Consider the following 23,539-nt stretch of genomic DNA (forward strand, 5'->3'; position numbering starts at 1 on the left):
TGTTTTTTTTTTTAATTTTTAATATATAACATGTACTAAATCCCTTCCCTATTATGTGCTAGCTTTTGGGTATGGAAGTTGGCCAAGTAATGATTAATGGACGGTCTCTATCCTTGATGAGCTTGCCTCCCTGTGCAAGTTCCCCTTCTTGTGTTTGTACTTAACCTTGCCAAGACCTTGTGGGATTGTAAATGGTTTCTGCGACCAATGTCACTAAGTGATACAACTCTGAAAACCAATAACAACTCAAGCCCCTACTATCTGATTTAGTTATTGATGATAGGCATTTGTTGGTTCTTGAAACGTTTCAAATGAATAGATTTTTTTTTTAAACAAGGTTTTTTTTAAAGATTTTATTTATTGAGAGAGAGAGAAAGTGCAGGTGTGTGCACAGGTACAAGCAGGAGAGAAGGGCAGAAGGAGAAGGAGTGAGACGCTCAAGCGGACTCCCCACTGAGCTCAGAGCCCCACGCGGGGCTCGATCTCACAACCTTGAGATCACAACCTGAGTGGAAATCCAGAGTCAGACACTTAACTGACTGAGCCATGCCAGGGCCCCAAAACGACTAAGTTTTTCTAAAAAGAAAAACCATTCTTAGTATTTTGTTACCCCTTGAGGTGACTGGCATGCACATGTCATATTCTGTAAATACTAGTTTGCTGGGTTAACATTCTTGAGTCCCCAAAGATCTGACTTTCCCATAACCCCTGTCCGTTTGCTTCTCCGGGATCTGTTTGCCTAATATTTAAACGGCTAGTTCTTCCTTCACTTTTGTGCAATTAGCCTTAATTCCTTTTTCCCCATTCACACTTCTTCATCTTCATGTTCCCCTGGCCAGCTCCTGAGTTTTCAGGATCAAACATATAGCCATAAATGTCTCTTTCAGTCAACAATCTGGGTAGAATGTGAAATCATTTTTAACTCTCTTCTTTCATATACATAGGGAACTCCATCTTTAAAACTGTGGGGAAAAAAATGAACTTGTGTGGCTTCTATAGCTGGGGTTAAAGCCTGTTTTTAAGGCTTTTCCAGTGGTCCCATTTGAATGTTATCTTTGAATTACAGAGGAGGGGTAACAAATACATACTGGGAAGCTAGGAGGGCCAGGGTTTGGCTGTCAGCTCCACTGACAGGGACCACTAGCAAAAGATGTTGCTTTCCCGAGCCTGATTCCTCATCCATAAAATAGGAATCCTAACACCTACCTCTCCGTGCTAAGATTAAATACGTAGCCAAGGCTGTTCTCTACTAGGTGGTCAGTAAACGTTTGCTAAACTGATGAAACGTACAGAATGAAAAGAACTATCAGGGAAACACCCACCTAATCGTCCTGAAGGGCAGCGTTAGGTTTTGATAAAGGATGCAGAACTATTTCTAGAGTCAAATTACATGGGCAAAGGTCGGCCCCTCCTTCAGTGATAAAGCTGGGGGCAGGACTTAACGAGGAAGTGGTCATCCTTCTCCGAGCCTTACTTCAGCCTTGGTCCTCAACCTGAGGAAGCTACAGCCCATGGAAGTCTTGGTCACATGAGAAGCCAAGAAGACCTGGTGAAAGTTTCCTCTGAAGTTTCGCGGAGAAGGACTCAGGTCTAGAAATTTCCTTGCAGCCACCTGCCCTGAAGAGGGGGAAACCTGTGCCAGCCCCATTCCCAGGTAAGACCAAGGAGGGCCAGTCCTGGTTCTCAGCCTTCTCAGGAGGACACGGTTGGGTCTTCAGTCCTGGTTTTGCTAAGGAGGCAAATCTAAGCAGAGGAGAGGTTTACCGGGTTTACTAGAAACTTCTTATCATGTTAGTCTCGGGAAGCAAAATGACAGCTAAGAATATGGGACTATTTCCAGGAAAAGGAGAGAAAAGATATATGAGGTTTCTCTTTCATTTCTCCTTGCTACAGAAGGTTTGAGAGAGTGCAGTTAAGCATCCATAACTGACTGGTTCATTTTTTAATATTATGCAGCCCTCTATCATTGAGTGTATGACAGCGTGTGTGATGACATGACCACAGGTGGGTGGCCAAGAGCCCGTGGCGATGCTGACTCCGTCCCCCAGAGCCGGGATGGGGCTGAGGGCAGGAATCCATGGGTTTGCACCCAGAGTTCTGAGCACCTGGTGGGAAAGTGGTCTTGCTCTGGCTTGACCCCCACTGGCTTCCCTGAGGACAAGCCCCAGCTAAAATGGGCAAGCCCTCTCTCTCCCCTCTAGAAAGCTCCCTCCTCTCTGAGTCCAGGCCCCTCATCTTAATCACTAATGTGCCCTGAGGCACTCTCAGTTTAGTTTCTCTGGTGGGAAAAATTAAGACATGTTACCTCATTTCACCCTTAGGATTAAAAAATGGGTCATTCTCAGAAATGACAAGCTGGGGAGCGACATGGAGATACTAGGAAGTCTGAAGTTTGGGGAGGAAGGAAAAAAAGACAGACAGGTCCCGAAGGGCCCCAGGGTTCTGACCGGAGGCTCAGGGCAGCCAGACATAATTTAGCTGACAGTCTGGTCTGGGAGACCCCCTTGGGGGTGAATGTCTATGGGCATGAGTGACAGCTGAGCCTCACCTATCTGTCCAGAGCAGTGGAAGTCAGCTGTTCTGCTGAGCTCGTGCCTGTGACTTTCCTCCCCCTGCCCCGCACCCCGCCGGGCCTGGGCACAGCCAGCTGAGTCAAATGCTGCCCAGTTTGCTCTGGGCACTCATTGTGGCAGCCTCTGCTGGAACCCCAAAGCACGCATGCTTCTCCGTAACCTGCCACAGGGAAGAGAGGTGAAATCTGATCTCAACAAGCAAATCCACTGCTAAAAATCCCCAAATCGGGGCTGGTGATAACAGCTGAAGGAGCTTGCCAGCAGGTTCCACCTTCCCAGCTCCATAGGTGGCCCCAAGGCCAGGTGGCGGGGACCCTGGGGGTACTTCGGCCACTTAGGAGGCTGGCAGGGAGAGGATCCGTGAGAGAGGGAATAGAGGCCAACCCAAAAAGCCTGGTGACCTTGCCTTTGAAAGTAGGTTTGCCGTCGTCTGTTCCTGGTGAGGATGTGAACAGAGGGTAGAAGGCGTAGGCTTGTGTCCCCTGAGTCACAGTGTTAGCCTAAGCCTCACAGGTGTTCTTCGGCAGCAGATTCCCCAGACTCTGGGTCAGATCCACTGGTGGGGGGGTCAGGGTGGGGGAAGCCGGGTTTCCTTTCCATATATGTGCATAACATTTATGGTGTAAGTTTCCATAAACCCAAAAGTTGGGCTTCTACTTTCAACAGGCATGGCAGAGAGCAGTAGGGACCCACTAGTTTATCCAGAGATAAACTGTCCCATCTGCTTTAAAGTAAGACTTAGCTACAAAGTTAACAAGTAGCTCTCCCTTGGTGTACAGTGAAGATCAGTAGGGGGAGAAAACCCTACGCTTGCTAAAAGCATTTCAAGGGTTGGAACCCATTCTTTGACTTGTCCACTGTTTGGTACTAGCCCAGTGCTTTCCAGGCCCTGGTCCCAGCACACCCCCACACCGCACCCCACGGTGGGCTTGCCTCATCCGGGCCATTCCAGAGGAATGAGCCCTGCAGTTCTTTCTGCGTCTTTCTCATTTTTGGCCCCCAACAGTGGGGGCCAAGTACTCCATTCCTTTCTGTGCCTGGCACAGGACAAAAATCTCCTCTTTCACAAAATGGAAAGACCGTGTGCTCCATCTTGACCTCATTGGTTTTCCCCTTTTCTGATGTTGCTCCTGCATCAGCATTCATTAAGAAACTTGTTTCTTAAAGAAGTCAGACCCTTCCTCTCCCCTTCAGTATCACACATGTGCACGCGTGCACACGTGCGCACACACACACAGACACACACACACACAATTTTCAGTCTTCCCACCACGTTAGAAGAGTGCGGGTGTCTTTGGAAGCATAGATAGTACGGCTTGAAGAGTGGGCTCACCGTCCCACCCAGGACGGAGTTCCTGCAGACCCCGAGTGTATTTCCTGCCTAGACCTGTCCCGGGCTGCCCAATTGTAAAGGAAGCTTCACATTTAAAACCTCACTTCTGTCCTGACACAGGCCAGCTCTGGGCTCTTTCCTGGGCACAGGTCCTTGTACACCCCGGCTGCTGCCCCAGTTCTGACCAGCTGTCCTGTTCTCGCCTCACCCTTTCTGGCTCCTTCTCTTGCTTGTCTCAGGTTGCTCATTCTCCCCTGCTCCCTCGGGGAGGAGCCGCTTACGTGGGTCTCAGTTCTCACTATTTCTAAGCTACATCTTTCATTCATAGAGTTGCCGGATTTGCATATAAAAATGCAAGACGCCTAGTTTAGTTTGCATCTCAGATAAAAAAACAAATATATATTTTTCAAGTTAATATGTAAAAAACATGATCTGTACAATACTGGGGACATATTTATACTAAAAAAATATTTTATCTGAAGTTCAAATTTAATAGGATGTCCTGTATGTTATCTGGAAGCTCTATAATCATTTTTCATTCATTCATTGAAAAAATATTCTTGGAGATCTTACTATGTGTCAGGCATTGTGCTGGGTGCTGGGAAAGCCGGCCAGGTCCCGGTCCCAGTCTTCATACCTTACAGAATATATACTTTATGTACTTTATACACACACATACTATATACATATGCACATATATATACACATATGTGTGTGTGTGTGTATGTATATATAGGAACATAGGAAGAGCGTGGCTTTTGTACTAAACCTAATATTTGTATGTCACTAGTTAGTTTTAACTGAATTTGATGAGCTCACTTTTATAAATGCTAATATTTACTTAACAAAAAAAGTAACCTATTACAATAATATAATTGTAATAAATAATGGATGCCAATATTTCTGGAACATTTATCATCTGCCATGCACTATTATAAGTGATTTACACACACTAATTCTTTTTATCCACATACAAAGTTGATGAAGCAGATTTTTTTAAATCCCCATTTTGCAGATGGGAAAATGGAGACCCAAATAAATTAAGAAATACATCCAGTCACACAGCTAGTAAACAGATGACCCAGGATGTGAACTAGATTATCTAACTCAAGAAACCAACAGATAAACCACTACTCTGTACAGATCAATACTTGTTTTAAGGATTTTCACAGTTTGTAATTCGTCCTCCTCCATGGTCAATGAGTTAGATAATATGAGTCACATTTTATAAATAGGAAAACTACACCTCAGTGAGGTTAGTGATTTGCCTCAATCCCTTTGCCAGTAAGTAAAAAAGCAGTTCTTCAACCCAACTTCTCATTCCAAATACTGCACTCCCCCATACCATCCATTATCCTCTCGGAGCTTAATTAAAACGGTGGTGCCCAAAGTGAGTTTCATAAATATTCTTTACTGTAAGACTTAATCAGGCACTTGTCCAAACACTTAAGTTCTACTCTAAATGCTCTACAAATATTAACTGATTCAATCTTCATAAGATGGGTACTGCTCATGAGATGGTACTGTTATCATCCCCATTTAAACATGATAAACTGAGGTGTAGAGTGACAGAGCCAGGAACTGAGCCCAGTCTCTCAGAATAGCAAAAAAAATTCCACCAATCATTGTCAAATGATTGTGGTCCCTATTGTAGGCAGGGGGCCTATGGCTGAGGTAAAACATACCGACATGCCTGCCCTGTGGGGCTTATCTTGTGTTGAGGAGAAGAGAATAAACCTAGACAAACTTGGGCAAGGATCCTAATGGGGGTGACTAAGACCTGCACCAGGAGGGGGCAAACTGATGGCCTGTGAGACCACATGGCAGGAGAGGGGAAGAATGTCGGGTGGAGGGGGATGGAGGTGGAAGAGCGGGAAGGAGCATATGCTTTCCAGAGATACTGAAGTAACTCCAGACAGAAAGGTTTCACTGTGGTGCATTGTGACCGTGACATTGGGAGATGGTGAGAAAAGAAAGATTGTCAGATGGTCAAGTCCTGGAAGAGGAAGTGGGTATGAGGAAACGGAAGGGAGGAGGGAGCAAAGCAGTCATGACCCCCACCTCACACAATAGCCCTCAAGTTTTACTTAAGTTCAGTTACCTGAAGCAGATCTGTGGGACTCAGACCTCAACAAGCCAAGGCAGAGGATAAAGGAAGAAGGAAGAGAGTGGGAAGAGTCAGGAAGAGCCAGATATTTCCCTTTGCTGAGTCAGCCTCTCTCTTTGCCCACCTACCCTCCCCAAGAAGCTCTTTAACTGCTTCCCATGGTCTAGGTCTCCTTTTGAGGTGTGCCGACAGATCCACTAAGACCATGCAGAGCTTTCAGCCCCAGAGTCGAAGGCCCCCATGGTCGGCCCTACTGCCATGTCACTTCCTGTCCCTCCACAACCCTCAGCCCCAGCTCTTCAGAAAGAGCATGCTCTGCCAGCTCTCTCACCACTCTTCACACACATTCTAGACTAACCAGAGTCTGCCCTCTGTCCACCCTGTCCCACCCACCTGCATAACCCCTTCCAGTCTGTCGAGGAGACTTGGCTCGCCCTTTCTTGGGAGCTGTCTGTTCCTCCCCACACAGGCTATCTGCACCTCTGATTCAGCTCCTCGCCCACTCTCTCTGTGCGGAGCTGTCTGTGCACCTTCTCTTGTCCTCATCTTTCACAGAGAATCCTGGATTTTCCATTTCTGAGGACTCCTTGCCTCCCTGCACAGAGTAGGTTCTCAGTAAATGCTGGTGGAGCTCCACGCCTGTGCCTCCTGACCCCCAGAGAGCAGTGCACCCACAGGGGAGAGGTCACTGTGGACTTTGTTGTTCCAGGCCCACCATGTGCACCGCCAGTTCCTGTGACCTGGAGGAGATCCCCCTGGACGATGATGACACAAGCAGCATAGAATTCAAAATTCTGGCCTTCTACACCAAACACCATGTCTTCAAGAACACCCCTGCCATCTTCTCGCCAAAGCTGCTAAGAACAAGAAGTTTGTCCTTCAAAGAGCAGGGGGGTTGGTCAGCAAACGAATCATGGACACAGGTGTCATGGCCTTGCAGAAATTCTCCATCCAGGGAGAAGCCCCTAGACCTGGCCAAGAAAAAGTCTTCCTGGAGGACACTCTTTGGAGTAATCGAGAAGGAGGAAGATGCACAGAGCTCAGCCGTATTCGTTCCGGAGGGTGCCACCGTGAAACGTCAGGATGGTCCTCAGAGTCAGCAGTGGTCGCGGTCCCTCACCAACGTGGGACCGCGCACAGAGCAGGAAGGTAGGCTTTGGGGGCCGCTGCTCTCCCACAGGAAAATCTTTCCCTTCCTTGTATGTGTGGTATTTCATCTCCTCCCAGCTGGTAATGTGGCCTGATGCAGGGTACTCCACTGTGCCTCAGTTTCCCAACTTCTTGATATTCAGTAATAATTGCCCTGCTTTTCTCGAGATTGAGTAGGAAGTGGGAGGCTGTCAGTGAAGGGTGGCAGGACTGGTGTCTGGCTCTGCTGGCTAGAGATAGGCTTGCTGCCCCACGTTCTGATCACCTGTGCCAGAGACCAGGATGGAAGGAAGAGCCCTGAAGGGGGCTTCAGGCTGCCCTTCTTCTTGAGGTAAGTCAACCCACCTCTCTGGACCTCTGTTTCCAACTGTATGTTGGGGTATCCCACCCTCCCTACATCTTCGGGTGGTGGATGGAAAGATCAGGTAGCTACATACAAAAATACTTTCCAAAGTATAAGGGACTATTAAAAACAAAATAAAACAAAAACCCAACAACTGAGAAGCATTTTGTAGGGGTTTTTTTTGTGGTTTTTAAATTTTGTTTCATTTTGTTGTATTTTTAAATATTTTATTTATTTATTTGACAGAGAGAGAGAGAGAGAGAGAGAGAGAGCAAGAGAGGTAACACAAGCAGGGAGAGAAGGCAGAGGGAGAAGCAGACTCCCTGCTCAGCAAGGAGCCTGATGCGGGGCATGGTCCCAGGACACTGGGATCATGACCTGAGCCTAAGACAGACATTTAAGGACTGAGCCACCCAGGCACTCCTGGGTTTTTTGTTTTTTGTTTTTAAGATTTTATTTATTTATTTATTTGAGAGAGAGAGAGAGAGACCACAAGCACTGGGGAAGTTAGAGACAGAGAGAGAGAGAAGCAGACTTCCTGCTGAGCAGGGAGCCCCACTCAGGACTCGAACCCAGGATCCTGGGACCATGACCTGAGCCAAGGACAGACACTTAACCTACGGAGCCACCCAGGTGCCCCAGCTGAGAAGCATGTTGACAAAACCTTTCCTCAGTGGAACAAAATACATTATATTGAATAAAGCATTTTCATGAAGGGCTTCAGCAGAGAAAGCTGCCCTTCATCCACAAACCTGGGCACAAGCATCTTCTTCCCCTTCAATAATACCCAGGGCTAGCTGCCCAGATTTTGGAAGAAACTCCCTCTCCTGTGGGCTTTGATTGCTGGGCTATCGTGTCAATAATTAGTCAACAGGTGGCAGTAATGTCTCAATTTTAGAATGTGTGACTGTCCCGTTTTCTTGGGGAATCCGCCCACATATGGCAGTTTTCCATCACTCACTATGATAGGGGAAACTTTTACTTCCCAAACTTTTGTAAGTCCCACAGACTAATAACATTTTAGAACAGAAGTTAGGGGTGAGATTTCCTGGGGAACGTCTCCTCTCCCCACCCCCCCTATCCCCAGTGGTACAGCAAGCTCCTGCTGGAGATGGTAGCCGAGCTCTTGGGCCTTAACAGTTTGGAGACACCTCAATAGGCTTTTCTGCTCTGCTCTCCCTTGGACTTCACTGAGAGGCAGACAGAGCATTTACAGATTCTAATCCTCTGGTTTCCTGAGCTAAAAGACACTCTATCTCCATAGTGCCAAAGTGTCATTCAACCTCTTTTATTTACTAAAATTTCAAAATCTTTATATAGAGATTCTCAGAAATAGCAGAAACGATTCCTTCCTAAGGAGCCCTTGCTGTAGACACTTAACATTCAGTGTATCCTTCCTGCCCACCTTTCTCTTGCCCGCTTTCTGGTTTGGTGAATTACGTGGGTGGTTAGGTGGTTTTACATTGGACATGACTCAAGAAAGCCTCACGTTCTATTTCTATCTTGCCATGTATAAATCAGAGCGTAGCAGTCATGTCACCTGGGTTCACAGACCTCGCTGCCATGTCCAGGACTTAGACACCAGGCCCCATCGAGAACTGTAATCTTATGTCCCAAGATCAAAGTCTAGAAGTGAGAGGTCTTAGGAGGTAGAAAAATGGGCGTCAATACAAAACCAGATTCTTTGACTTTGAACCCTTCTTTTGTCCACAGCTAGAATTTGCTACATGTGGAATGTTACAGGTAGAATTAGGTTCGGATACACAGAATGGAAAACTCAAATAACTGTGGCTTCAACAATGTAGAGATGATTTTTTCTCACCCATAAGAGAAGACCAAAGTTTGGCAGCCCAGGGCTCATGCAGCAGCTCCAACCATCGTTAAGAGAGTCTTACTCTGCCATCCCTTGGCTAGTGGCTTCCAACCTCAAAATCCCCTTGTATTCCAAGGTGGCTGCAGGGACTCCAGCCATCATCTGTACATTTCCAAGCTGGAAGAAGAGGAAGCAAGTGGGGGTTGGGAGGCACAAAAGGGTGTCTTCTTTCTAGATAATTCCATTCCCTTTTAGAAAGCCTTCCTAAACCCGTGCTCAACTTTTCTTATATCTCATTGGCGACTCCTGAATGTAAGGCAAGCTGGAAAATGGAGTCTGTTCAGCTGCCTGTGACAGCTCGTGGGGCGGGGGGCGGAGGTGGGGGAGAGGTCTTTCTAAGAATGAAGAAATGAATACCGGGAAGGAAACAGCTGTCTCAATCACAGAGAAATGCCCTACCCTTTCTATTTGAAACAAATGCCTCTGGGGGTGCCTGGGTGGCTCAGTTGGTTAAGCGTGGAACTCTTGATCTGGGCTCAGGGTCATAAGATCCAGCCCTGGGTCAGTCTCTGCACTCAGCCTAGAATCTGCTTGAAGACTCTCTCTCCCTCTGCCTCTTCCCCCACCCACGCTCTCGCTCTCTCTCTCTCTCTCTCTCAGATAAATAAATTCCTTTTTTTTTTTTTTAATTAAAAACACACAAATGCCTCAGGCCAAAGGCTGACTGGCAGCCTCTCAACGGTGCTGTGCTCTCTCTCTCTCCTCAGCGCCACCGTGACCCCTCCCCCAGACAGACCCCACAGGAGGGGCGGCCTTCCCGTCCTCTCCCTCCCCCATCCCGTTTTCCCGGCCCATCAGAGGAAATCAGCTCTAAGAAGAAGGGAATCGTTTCTTTGCTCCGTGTTTAAAATTAAGGTTTTTAAAATGGGAGTCTCAACGAGAGCCGGTTCCTCCGAGTCGAAAGGTGTTTGCTTATCCTCTTACCCACACATAAGTCACCTGTTTCCCTCACCCCGCGTCGCCCAGTTCATAAAAGTGGATACGCCATAAGAAGGCGAGTCAGAGTGCCTATTTCCATGTCCTCCAGTGGTCTCCTGATTGCCCTGCCACAGAAATGGGGGCTGGGGGATGAGGACGGACCGCCTCTGAGGCCTTTCTCTGCCTCCTCTGAGTGCAAGATGGGCCACGCTCGGACCACTGCAGACAGGCTGCCCGGGGTTACAGAGGAAGAAAACACAAGCTTTCCTTTCCCACCTTCTGCGGACACAAGGGAAGGCTCCCACTGGCTTCGGGATTCAGCCTTTTCCCATCTCCCTGCTGGGGGTCATGCACAGCCAGTGTTCCAGAGGAGGCTGTTTGGGCAGCAGTAAGGTGAAAATTGTATATTTGGTTTGATTGTGAAGCATTGGTCCTTTTCTCCTTGACTCTGTCTTCTCTCTGTCGATTCTCTCATCTGTTTTTGAAGCCGATGGGCCAAGCATGAAAAATGTGGCTTTTTAAGAAAACCATTATACTTTTCTTTAAAGGAAGGCATTGTGGACGATTCATTCATTCCCATGGCTTTCCAGAGATGACCAGAGCGTGAAGGGAAAGAACCAAAGCACCCATGAAGCATCTAGGGCAAGAGGGTCAGAAATCACCTACAGGATATCAAAGCTACGATTGTGACAGTATCCCTCCTGGGACCCAGGCTTTGCCTCTCTCACCACCCTGATGTACAAACCAGGAGTTCCCCTGGACATGCCAGCCTTCTAGCCAAACCCCCACTCTGCTCCTTTCTTTAAGTGTGTGAACTGAATAGTAGCATTTTTTCAAATATCCCGTTCACTCCATATGGCGTCAGAGACAGAGCTTCCACAGGTTTCTAAAACTTAAGAACTTAGTGACAAATCACCAATGAAAATGTTCATCCCAAATGACTCGGCAATACCACCTGCCCACCCCCACCAGCCCCTATCCTGGACCAGAGACAGAGCTGACTGGTCCCTTACAGGCGAGGACATTCAGGGGCCGACTGCCACTTGAACCTTACTGTCCTCACACACTTTATTCCGTAGTTACGTGTGCAAATACATAACTCTCTTCCTGGGTGATAAATGCTTAAAAGGCATGGATCACAGCGCACTTCATGTATCCTGGTTTACCGGTTTGGCATGAAATGGATGTTTCCCATTAGACGGGGAGGGGAGAGAAGACGCATGACCGTATGTGCAAGAGCAAGGAGACGTCGGTGTTCACTTGATAATGGGCTTGAGTGATGAATATGGCCTGAGAACAGGGATATTTCTCCTCTTCTCTTTCCCAGTGTCCAACCCCCAAAGGCTTGTCAGACTATTAACTGCCCGCCTCTGCACATAGGGACCCACTCTCCAAGGTATAAAGGATAATAATAATAATAATAATAATAATAAAAGCATAATGAGAATTCCCTCAAACAAAGAACTAAGCACTTTCTTTTGTGTTTCTTCCCTTGCAGAAAGGAAAGGGAACCCTAATTTTAAAAGACTTCAAAAAGAGGGTGCAGAAGGGCTATTGTTTCAAGGCGGCAATCATTCCTTGGTGCACCCCGCCCCTACCCCAGCCTCTGCCAGGCAACTCCCAGTGCTTTCTGAAGAATGGGTTCTCCCCACACCCCACAGCCCACACACACCCCCCATACTCCCCACACCCCCCAAGAACCCTACTGGCCCAGCAGTTTCCTCTTTCTCTGGGCGGGCCTTTTCACTTGGGGCGACTGTGGATACCAGTGAGCTAGGCAGAGTTCTCCTGGGAAGGGCCACTCAGCCCTGTTTGGTCTGGTTTCAGCTGCGGACCCCAAAGTTGCTTCTATTGCCCACCGCGTTGCCGAAATTGTTTATTCCTGGCCGCCCGAAGAGCAACAGGACCTGGTAGGAAGCTGCAAGTCCAAAGGGAGCTTTGTTCATCAGTTCCTCCGCCGCCAGGGCCAGTGTTTCCAGACTCAAGCCACCAGCACTAAGAAAGGTAGGAACTTCCTTCCGCACACTTGGGTCAGGTGGAGGGTTTGGCGAGCAGAGGTGCATGAGCACCAATGTCTGTAGCCAGCACTGGGCATCTCTGATTTAACCGGCAGAGATCTCTGAGGCCTCTCTGCTACCCTGGACCAAAAGCATGACAGCACTGTGCTGGAGGACCCCACCTTTAGCCCTGGAGAGACCAGCCCCGGACAGGTGGAGCGCGCCACCCACACACTGAAGCAGCGGGCCAGGGTCACTGCAAAGTACAAAGAGAATTCTCCTCCTGAGGGAGGGGAGGAAGTAGAAAGTGGGCACCTTGCCCACAGAGGGCAAAGCAGTCCTCAACTCAGTCCTGTCAGCAACACCAGGGCGATGGTCTACTTGGTGACAGAACCGCACGCGGTTTTCTAACACTGCCGGGAGTTCTGGGGAAAAGCAAGGCATCGTCAGTCACCAGGTCTGGGGCAGCACACGAAGCAGAACCCAGAGGTAGTGACCAAGACGGGGTCCATTGCCAGCAGAACCAGATTGGGAGCTGGGACCACAGTTCCCATCAGAGGGGCAGGAATCCTGGAGGCGAAGCGAGCACAACGAAGTGCCCCAGGAAGAGACGTTCTGTCCTACTTTCCCTCCCGGATGACTGTCCTTGCTCCAGGCTCCCTTTCCCCAAACTGCAGCAGAGGGGCTGAAGCAGAGGTGGCCCCCTGGGTGGTCAGTGTGCCCACATGCCAGGAGCTGGTGTCGGCACCTCCCCACCTTGGAAGCAGAGCGCTGGGTCTGCCTGCATCCTGCTGTGTTGCGGGGCTCAGAGTGAGCGGCTGGAGGAGAGGGGTTCCCTCTGGGTGCACTGAGAAGAAAGGTGTCTCCACTTTCCTGCAATCCCCTGGCTGTCTGGGTGACATAAAGTGATACCCCACGCCAGGCTCAAGCTAAGGCTCTTGTCCCCTAAGTACATGAGAAATTGGGGCCCCGGTTACAGGGGCCGCAGCATCAGAGAAAACCTCCACAGGGGCTATGAAGACCCTCGTTCTTGCTTCTCCCGCAGGACCTGAGTCTCAGACCTCTGCCTACCTTGCCTTTCGCTGTTCGTTCTTGGGATCGGACTGGCTGGCTGGAAAGTAGCCAGACGATGTCCTGGCCTCCCTTTCCCTCTTATCTGGAACAAACATGAGCAGTCCACGACTTCAGAGATGGTTGCATGAATGATAAGTGCCACTGGATCGGTCACTAGCTTTTCTCTGTTTGGATCCTGTTCCGGGGCAACCGCCATTTTCCCGTGTGGGTAGCTTGTTTTGAGATGAGAAAAATCATACTCTGCTCCCCCCTCACTCCCCCATTCCAACATCTACACCACAGAAACTGTAGCCGGCTCTCTCTCCACCTGCCATTTTAGCCTTTGGGGTGGGAGAACTTAATCATTTTATTTATTTCTACCCCACCTGGTTGTAAAGACAGCAAAGTTTACATTGTTAGTAAGAGAAAATAAATCCCACTTGAAAGATCATGGAAAATGAAAACACTCGCGGGGAAAGAAGATGGGTTTAGGAATGAGTTTAATTCCCAAAATGCAGGCCAGGAAGACGGTATCCTCTCTCACATGGGAGCCCCAAATTTGGCTCTACAGTTTCTAGCAGCACAAAGGGGGAAATATGAACCAAATGGAATTTATGGTGTCCACATGGAAAAATCGCCATCTACTAAGGAGAACCCTACAGACCAGAGAGAAAGTTCTCCTGACTATCTTCAGAGGTGGGATCCTGAGCAGTGGAAATAACATCTTCAAAGCCAAAGTGTTATTTGGAGAACTTGGCCTTCCTGCTGTTTAGAAGTTGAGACTACATCATTCCAGTCTGGAAGGAGTGAGAGTGCCTTCAGATACAGAGCTGGGGAGCAGGACTGCACTGTCATCAGCGGGGAGTTTCGTGTGGTTCCCCATAGACTGTTGAGTAGTCTCTAGGGTGTGTTGGTCAGGGACTGGCCTGTGGACCCATCTCCTCGTCCTACCAGGATCAGTGGGAGGAAGTCTGGCCTTATGGGGCTTGTGCAGGAGGGTCTGACTTTGCTGTGTGGGTGGGGGTTCCCACCAGGCCAGGACAGTATATGATGCATTTCGTGGTGAGAAGTGGGGCGCTGAGGGGAAACAAGAAGAAAGGAAAGGAGGGGTCTGTAGGAGATGGTAGCTGGAGTAGTTTGTGCCTTGTCAGACGAGGCGGGGTAAGAGTTAAGTTGCTAAGAATTATGAAGCACGTGTCTCCCTCAGTCCCTAAGCTGGCTACCCGTATTGTCCCTGGGGAGAAAAAAAAAAAAAATTAAGATTATATTTTTTCTTAAAAAAAATAAATAACGGGAATTTCCCCCCCAACAGATGGAGAAGAAGAGATAATAGCGAAAATCGTTGAGCTGCTGAAATGTTCAGGGGATCAGTTGGAAAGAGAGGTATGGAGCTTCTTGAACTAAAGTGATTTCTTTCCGTGCCCACGCTCTGGGACAGAGAATGGAATCGTACTCCAGATTGTATTCCTTTGCAAGTTCTGGTTTCCACTTAGTCCTAAATTTTATTTCCCTTGGAGTGAAAATTCTTCATGCTGGCAGCATCTCAAAAATGAATCACTTTGGAAAACATAAGTAAACCTTCTGGAGCCTCCCTGGAATTTTTGAAAATGAAAAATGTAACTTTGTTATTGCAAGAAAAGACACCAATAAATTAAAATTTGCTGAATAGAATTATGAATCTAGTTCCCCATGTAACTGATCCTTGGGGAAGTTCAGACTCTCGCATTCGCCCCGCAGTCTGGATATTAATGTCCCACGCTTGGCTCCAAGGCTGGAGTCCTTCCCGAAATCTCCCCCGAAAGTGGTCGGGCTGTTCTCTGCTCAAGGTCTCTCTCAGCAATTTGGCCAGGGAGGCCGGTAAAGTGTTATTTGGAGAACTTGGCCTTCCTGCTGTTTAGAAGTCGAGACTACATCATTCCAGTCTGGAAGGAGTGAGAGTGCCTTCGGATACAGAGCTGGGGAGCAGGACCGCACTGTCATCAGAGGGGAGTTTCGTGTGGTTCCCCATAGACTGTTGAGTAGTCTCTAGGGTGTGTTGGTCAGGGACTGGCCTGTGGACCCATCTCCTCGTCCTACCAGGATCAGTGGGAGGAAGTCTGGCCTCTTGGGGCTTGTGCAGGAGGGGAAAAGCACTAATTGGCCGACCAGACTTCCCCTGTCCCGTCATGCTCAGCAGTTCTTCTCCCCATGCATCTGTCAGGGGTGTGCCCAGCAGACCGTGATCGGGGTGGTACAGAATGAGAAACGGAGAGAACCAGGGACATAGCATAAAGAAAAGAGAAGAGGGTGTGTGAGTTACAGGTCCACAAGTAGAGGATAACAGGAGTGCAGAGAAAGAACATCGAACATGCCTGCCTATGTTTCTCCAGAACTAACATCAGTGGATAGGAATCACAGGACGATTGATTGCCCCATTCTAGGAATGGACTTTCTAGCACTCAAGACCGACTTGTTCACAAGGAATGAGGTTCTTGAAAATTTCAAGGAGATGCCGATGACCAGCCAGCAGCACAGGACTTGAACTGGGAACGACCTACTCTAATCCTTGAGGATTCTTTACAGCTTGAAGATTCTGTGGCTTTCTCATGGCCTCCTCCTTCCCAGCCTCCCTAAATGGTGACTTGCATTGAGTCCTGGAGGCAAGAAACGGGAGGTGGCAGGAAGCCGACCTCCATGGTTAGAGGGAGAGAAATGCTTTCCTTTTCACCCCATAAATCACTACTTTTTAAAAATCTCCCTTTTGTTGATGATTTGGGGTGATACTTTACATTCTTTATGTAGAGAACATGATTGTTTCCCCAGTAGCAGACATGGGTAGGAACACACAGACGGTCTGACTTTGCCGTGTGGGTGGGGGTTCCCACCAGGCTAGGACAGTGACGATGGGGAGAGCCACTCCATCCATGCTGCAGGAGCCATTCATCCCCCAAAGCCCACGAGGCCTCCTCCAGCCCCTGCCTGAGAGGCCAGGCAGAGGCAGGGGCCACCCGAAGGAGCAAGGCTGGGACAGGCCAGGGCCCTCTGTGGAAGATATTTCTTTCTGGCATTTGATTTCCCTACTGTTGTGGCAAGCGCAGGCTTCCAGCTACCCACTGGGGTGTGAATCGAGCTGCTTCCACTGGGTCCCTGGTCAAAAGCAGTCCATTCTTGCTGGGGAGGACACTAGCTCTTCTTGCTTCAGATTTGTAATTCAGACAGGCCCCTTGTGTATCACAAAAGTTGGGGGTACTGGGCTGGGCTCACATCAAGAACATTGCTCCACCAGAATCTTTATATAACAACAGATGCACCCCCAGAATATTCCTTTTAGAAACAATATTTATTGAGAACCTGCTTAGATTAGCATTCCCCAGAGACAGAACTAGAGGACTTCTAAGGAAACATGGAGTCCTCGCTCACTAAGAAATTTCTGTATGACTGGAATCAAGGGTTTCTCACTGAGTGTGCGGGTGGCCACCGCAGAGCTCAGGTCTGCTCCCCGGGGCCAGGCTGCTCACTGATCGCATCTCTTCTTGTACGCAGCTGAAGAAGAACAAGGCTTTAATGAACAACTTCCAGGACCAGCTGTCCTACCCTGTTTTCAAGACCATCACGGACCACTTCTTAAGGGGTGTGGACACCAGGGGAGAATCAGAGGTCAGAGCTCGGGGCTTTAAGGCTGCCCTTGCAATAGACGTCACGGCCAAGCTCACTGCCATCGACAACCACCCCATGAACAGGGTTCTGGGTTTTGGAACCAAGTACCTGAAAGACAACTTCTCACCCTGGGTCCAGCAGCAGGGTGGATGGGTAAGTGGATCCTGTCTCAGAATCAGTCTTCCCAGATTCAGAGAAGGCGGAATGGAAAGTTACGGTTTGGTTTTGTTTCTTTTTTTTTTTTTTTTTTTTTTTTTTTACATGAAGGGAACACATCTTTGAAGCGGCTCTCATGGATTTAGAACAGTTGAGTGGCAAGAGATAGATCCCAGTGATGGGAACATATTTTTAGTGATTATCTTCCTCATCAATAAATATTTACTGGACTCCCAAAGGGGACAGGGGTATGTGTGTTGGAGGAGAGTCACTGGTCAAATAGAACAGGAAATGCAGAGATAGTGAGATATAAAATGTTTAGATAGATACAATTTCTGTTTTTACAAATTGTGGAGGCAGCAGAAGTCTTGGCAGTGAGACAAGGAGAGGCAAACAGTTCCTTATTCTCTCAGATGCTGACAGGAAGAGGGAGAGATGGCGCTCACGATATTTGGTCATTGCTGCTTGGACCCAGTCGTTCTGACAGGGACATTTCCATACAAACCAAAAGGCAAACAGTGAGACTTGTGTCTGTTTATTTGTTTGCTTTTTAAATTAAGTTTATTTATGTATTTTTTAGTAATCTCTGTACTCAGTGGGGGGCTCAAATTCACAACCTCGAGATCAGGAGTCACAAACTCTTCCCACGGAGCCAGCCAGGTGCCCCACATTTGTGTCTAACTCCTTGCTCTCAGGCAGAACAGACCACTTCACCCCCATGCTTCAGACTCACCCCTCCGCCATCCTTGATCCTCATTCCGTGGGATTTCCTCCAAGCTGCCATAACCTCGTAAGGTTAACCTCTTCAAAACGCTTTAACCTATCGCTTTAAATCTCAGTAGGCTCAGGGCATTTTTGTCTGTTCAAAGCCTTCCCTGGAATGACAGGCCTTTGCCTCACATTATCCTTAGTCATCCTTCCACCAAAATGGTCTAAGAGTACCAGGTTTGATTCTGCTCGACAGATGGCCCTGCATGGCCCTGCAGCCTTCAGACAGGCTTGTATCTTGGCTACCAGAAGGAAAATATAGCTGATCTTGATAAAGGGCGGAAGGCACCAGCGTGGTCTTCAGTGGCTGCCTATTGGTATTATGGCTGCCTATTGATGTTACCTAGTTTTCTGTTCCTTTCCTATTTTCCTCATTTGCACCAGATATGGTAGCCTTCAGTGACGGATCTGAACAACTAAGTTCTCAAGTATTCTAAACTCAAGCTAAAGGAGGGATAGATAATTTGACTTTATTTTGGCTTTATCTGTTCTATCTTCCAGGACCCCCTCAAGTCCCTTCCCTGCCCCAGAGACTTTCCTCACCATTCTAGCTTAAGGGCCTCACCAGCCTCTGAACTCTTATAATGCCTCATGTCTGCACCATAATTATATACAGGAAAGAACCATCCTTGTTGGTCTTGTAGGTATATTTTTCCAAAGAGATTGTAATTACCAACTGGGCTCACAAGCCTGTTCTCAAAAGTCTGTTTAGTTAGTTAATGGAGCTGGAAGGCCAAAATATAAAAAGATGACACCAAAAGCACAAACAACAAAAGAAAAAATAAATCAGACTTATATCAAAATTTAAAACCTGTCGGGACGCCTGGGTGGCTCAGTTGGTTAAGCGGCTGCCTTCACCTCAGGTCATGATCCCAGCGTCCTGGGATCGAGTCCCACATCGGGCTCCTTGCTCGGCGGGGAGCCTGCTTCTCCCTCTGCCTCTGCCTGCCTCTCTGTCTGCCTGTGCTTGCTCACTCTCTTTCCCTCTATCCCTGACAAATAAATAAATAAAATCTTTAAAAAAAAAATTTAAAACTTGTCTCCTTCAAAAGAAACTACCAAGAAAGTGAATAGACAACCTACAGAATGGGAAAAAATATGTTCAAATCACAAATTGGATAAGGAACTTGTATTCAGAATATGTAATAAACTCTTACAACTCAACAGAAAAAGACAAACCCCAATTTTTAAAATGGGCAGTGGATTTGAATAAACATTTTTCTGAAGAAGATATACAAGTGACCAATAAGCACATGAAGAGATACTTGATTTACATAGTCATTTCAACATTAGGGGAATGCAAATGAAAACAGCAATGAGTGGCACCTGATGGCTCAGTTGGTTCAGTGTCTGACTCTCGATCTCAGCTCAGGTCTTGATCTCAGGGTCATGAGTGGAAGCCCCACACTGGGCTCCACGCAGGGCTTAGAACCTACTTAAAAAGCAACAACAACAAAACACAATGAGATATCATTTCACACCCTCAGCCGTGCTTCCCCTTTGGAAGCAATCTGGCAATTCCGCAAAACATCAAACAGAGTTACCAATTCTGCTCTTAGGTATCTACCCAAGAAAACTGATAATAAATGTTCCTATAAAAACTTGTACATGAATGATCCTAGTAGCATTCATTATTCATAATAGCCAAAAAGTGGAAACAACCCAAATGTTCATCAGTGATGAATGATGACTAGAAATATCAAAGTGGTATGCCCCTACAATGGAACAGTCTTTAGCCATGAAAAGGAATAGAACAGGTGGATAAACCTTATTTTTTTTTCAATTTTTTAAAATTTAAATTCAATTAATTAACATATAGTGTATTATTAATTTCAGAGGTAGAGGTCAGTGATTCCTCAGTCTTACATAATACCCAGTGCTCATTACATCACGTGCCTCCCTCAATGTCCCAGACACATGAACTTTGAAAACATTATGCTAAGTGAAAGAAGTTAGACAAAAGGACCCTATATTATATGAGTCTATTTTTATGAAATATCCAGAATGGGCAAGTTCATAGAGACAGACGAGAGGAGAGGGAATGGGGAGTAACTGCTAACGAATAAGGAGTTTCTTTCTGTGTGATGAAAATGTTCTAAAATCAGGCAGAGTGGTTGGTTGCACAACTCTGTGAATATACCAAAAGCTACTGAATTATATACTTTAAAAGGATGAATTCTGTGGTACATTTCAATACATCTGTTGTGAAAAATGGTGGTTCTAATTCTAGTAAGCAAATAAAAAGAGGAAATATATAAGAATATATTTTTATTTACTTATTTTTTAATTTGGCTGCTGGTGCTAGAGAGGAAAACAGTATCTACGTAGAGAAAATACATGGATTTTTGGTTGAGATAATAAAGGCATTCTCAAAAGTTTTGGAATTTTATGGCATTTAAAAAAATCATTTGTAATTTATTAGTTTACTTTTCCAGGCCATCATAACTCCTATTTTAAGTCTTGGCCACATTTAGGTTTAAATTGGAGCTGGAAATTAGGAGAGGGAGAAAAAAGAATGAGAGAGAAAGGACTAATTTTCCCAGAGCTGATAGAAAAGGACTTGAAAAAATAAAGGAGGATGTTGATAAAAGAATATTTACACATTTATAGGAGCTATTGAATGTGGAGGAGATGTGGACTGAGACCTGTGTTTAGTGTCCATGAATAGGAAAGAAAGATGATGTTGGGGTGGCAAGCGTCTAGGAACTTCCATTGGCCCCAGGTATTTTGGTGGCTCTCCAGGGTGTGTCCTTATAGTGGTGGAGAAGGAAGAAAATGATTCCCATGCCCAAGGGTTCCAGGATTCCTGACTATCTCAGTATTCTGCATTTCACACAGGTGCATCTAATCTTCCCAACTAAACTGTAGATCTATGGGCTGGCTTAAGTATTTTATGCCTCTTAAGTATTTTATACCTGTTCTTTCTATATACATCATAGATTTTCAGCCAGTTCTCCTAACATAACGAATCAATCAAATGAGTAGCAACCGTATCTAAAAAGCCTGCTAAAGGGGGTTGGGAAAAAAAAAAAAAGGCCTGCTAAACAAACTGCCATGAGATTTTAATTCACTCGGCCATTTTTCCTCATTGTAAAGCACTGTTCAAATAGTTACTCTGTAACTGCAACCTCACCCATTTTACAGTAAATTGTAGGGAGATGTTTACAACCTCCCTAGTCTTCAACCTTTTAGCATGTACTCTTTTGAATTTTAAATACAGCATCAAAGCTTTTCCCCATCTAGCTTGTTAGCCGTGGATGTATAACATAACTCCTTAGCATATATTCTCCTTCCAGAATAGCAAGGATGCTGGTCATCTTCCCAGACCCTCCCCCAAATCCTACCATAGTCTCAGAAGTCTGGGTCATGCCTGGGATAAGAGAGCTGAATTCACAGCTATCTGTTTTCAGTTCAACCGTCAGTCAGACCTGGAATGTTATGTGTCTATTTCTCTTGTTCCTCTCTAGGAAAAAGTACTTGGAATATCACATGAAGAGGTAGACTGAAGCATCAGAAGAGTTGTCATCTGGAATACACATGATTCAGCTGGGATCCTGTCTACACTGGTTTCAGCATAGAATGTGGGAGAAAATATGAATGTGCAAGGCAAAGGGAGCACTGAGGTTTCCCAAATCATTGTTCCTGTGAATCCAGAGGCATCAGGAGAGTCCTCGTCTGTCTCCAGCTCACAGAATGTAGCGTGGCCCATGACAACCATGTTTTTCAGGTCCTCCACTGAATGCGGGAGAAGTCTAGGAAGACAAGTGGTAATTTTCCGTTCAAACATTCAGAACAGAAGCTATCATCTTGCTTCTGTTGGCCACCTTAGGGAAATTTTGTTCCAGATATTTGCGGACTCCATGAGGGTGAAATGATAAATCGTGCATGTGCTTACTCTTTGGTTTCTAGTACTATTTATTTTTAAACTACACTTGGGATGGCGTAATAATGGCATTCTTTCAAGCCTACCTTTAGGAAGATGTTGCTATTCGTGTCGGTAGACAAAGTTCAAAGAGAATCAAGTTCACTGCACTAGTTTGGGGAGATACAGCCATATCTGCCATTTGACTCATTTCCCTAGAAAAATTCTTTGGCAGTTGGAAACACTTGCATTTGGCAGAAAATAATTACTCCTACCATGCTTAACCATCTCAGTGACCCCACCTCTATTTCTTAAGGTCTCTGAAATTTTCTTTTCTTTTCTTTTCTCTTTATTTATTTATTTTTTTTTTTTTGGTGGTAGTGTAACACATAGTCACTGGTAAAATAAATACGTGGAAAGACCACTGCCAAAAGAGTACCTAGTGGTTAAAAGAAGTAAAAAGTAATAGTACTAAGATCTCTGTAAGGATCAATGAGCTAATTTATAAAAAGTGCTTACAACAGTGCTTGGTATTTAGTGCTGAGTTTTCACTTATGATCAGTATTATGTGCTGCCCTCAGCTAAGATGAAAATTTCCTCTCAAAGCAGTCACTGATTGTTTTTCTGAAATTGATCCTCTTCAGAATGAGGTTTTATGGTAAGTGAAATATGTTTCACAATTGTTTAACAATTATTTAAGACAATAATTATTAAAACAATTTAAAAATACTTTCAAATTAAAATCTTAAAAATTTCTGGATCCGTTGCCCTGGATGTAGCCTGATGTAAAACAGGTGTTTAATAAACCTTTGATGAACAAATAAATGGATAAATTAATCAGACATACATTCAGCTTTGTGAGAAAATTGGACCTATCTAATATTGCATGCTTCACTACTCTACCCGTCTTAATTAAAATGAGTTTTGCCCCCAACACACACACACACACAGAAAATCATAAATGTTAGGGATAAAGGAGTTTCCTTTTACAGAAGGAAGCACTGGAGACTGCCTCTTTTCCCATGTTGATCCAACCATTCCACACTATTTGCAGTTTCCCAAATGTATCCTGCAACATTGTACCTCTAAGCCCCCATAATAATAGTTTCTCCACTTGTCATGTCCCTGCCTCCTGGTCCTCTCTCCCCTTATTTCCACTGATTGAATTAACTCCAACCTATCTTTCCAAATTCACTCCTTTCTTTCCTCTAGGAAACATTTGCTAAGCCTCCCTTGGCTGCCATAGGGCTATACTTGGATGCCTTTCCTCAAAAGCATGCACCATAACACACTGTTTATAGACAGTATAACTAATACATTATGCCATAAGAACTAGTCTTTTGCACTGGATTATAAACTTTTGTAAACAAGTATTTTGTCTAATTTAACTTTGTCTATCTAATGCCTGGGACACTTTTAATGTACAACTGCAAAATTATGTACCCTTGTCTTGCTGCTATAACCTGTAAATCATTGAGATTGGAGTATGGCCCAAGATACATGTCATTTTAACAAACTCTCCAAATGTTCCAATATTATTTGCAGCTTCCAGCCAAGATGAAGTAGTAGTAACTGAGTTTAATCTCCTGCTTAAAACACTGGGGGGAAAAAAACATGAAATATATGAAAGAATAATTTTCAGTTTTCAAGACATTGTGCATCAGGTAATGAAGGACTGGTCCTGAAGAGATGAAAAATAAAGGAAGCCCTGTGACTGCCCAGGAGTACTGCAGATAGAGTTTCCAATCTATGATGGAGGGAGGGGAACCCA

General features: G+C 46.0%; 1 protein-coding gene across 7 annotated transcripts in view; it reads left to right on the forward strand.

Moving 5' to 3' along the window:
- Positions 1 to 23,287, forward strand: part of BCL2L14 (BCL2 like 14) — a 54,039-nt gene extending 30,752 nt beyond the window's left edge. For 2 of the 7 annotated variants that reach the window (XM_082738696.1, XM_082738693.1), the window contains exons 3-8: positions 1,499 to 1,654; positions 6,723 to 7,162; positions 12,124 to 12,300; positions 14,659 to 14,729; positions 16,869 to 17,135; positions 21,374 to 23,287. In XM_082738696.1, coding sequence (XP_082594822.1) covers positions 6,730 to 7,162; positions 12,124 to 12,300; positions 14,659 to 14,729; positions 16,869 to 17,135; positions 21,374 to 21,412 — 987 coding nt within the window. In that variant the 5' untranslated portion in view covers positions 1,499 to 1,654; positions 6,723 to 6,729 and the 3' untranslated portion in view covers positions 21,413 to 23,287. Of the gene's footprint in view, positions 1 to 1,498; positions 1,655 to 6,568; positions 7,163 to 12,123; positions 12,301 to 14,658; positions 14,730 to 16,868; positions 17,136 to 21,373 lie in introns of all 7 variants that reach the window. The other 5 variants (XM_082738698.1, XM_082738694.1, XM_082738699.1 and 2 more) reach the window with 3 other exon arrangements.
- Positions 23,288 to 23,539: the final 252 nt, after the last annotated feature.

This window comes from Mustela nivalis (assembly GCF_964662115.1).
Source record: "Mustela nivalis genome assembly, chromosome: 7".
NCBI lineage: Eukaryota > Metazoa > Chordata > Mammalia > Carnivora > Mustelidae > Mustela > Mustela nivalis.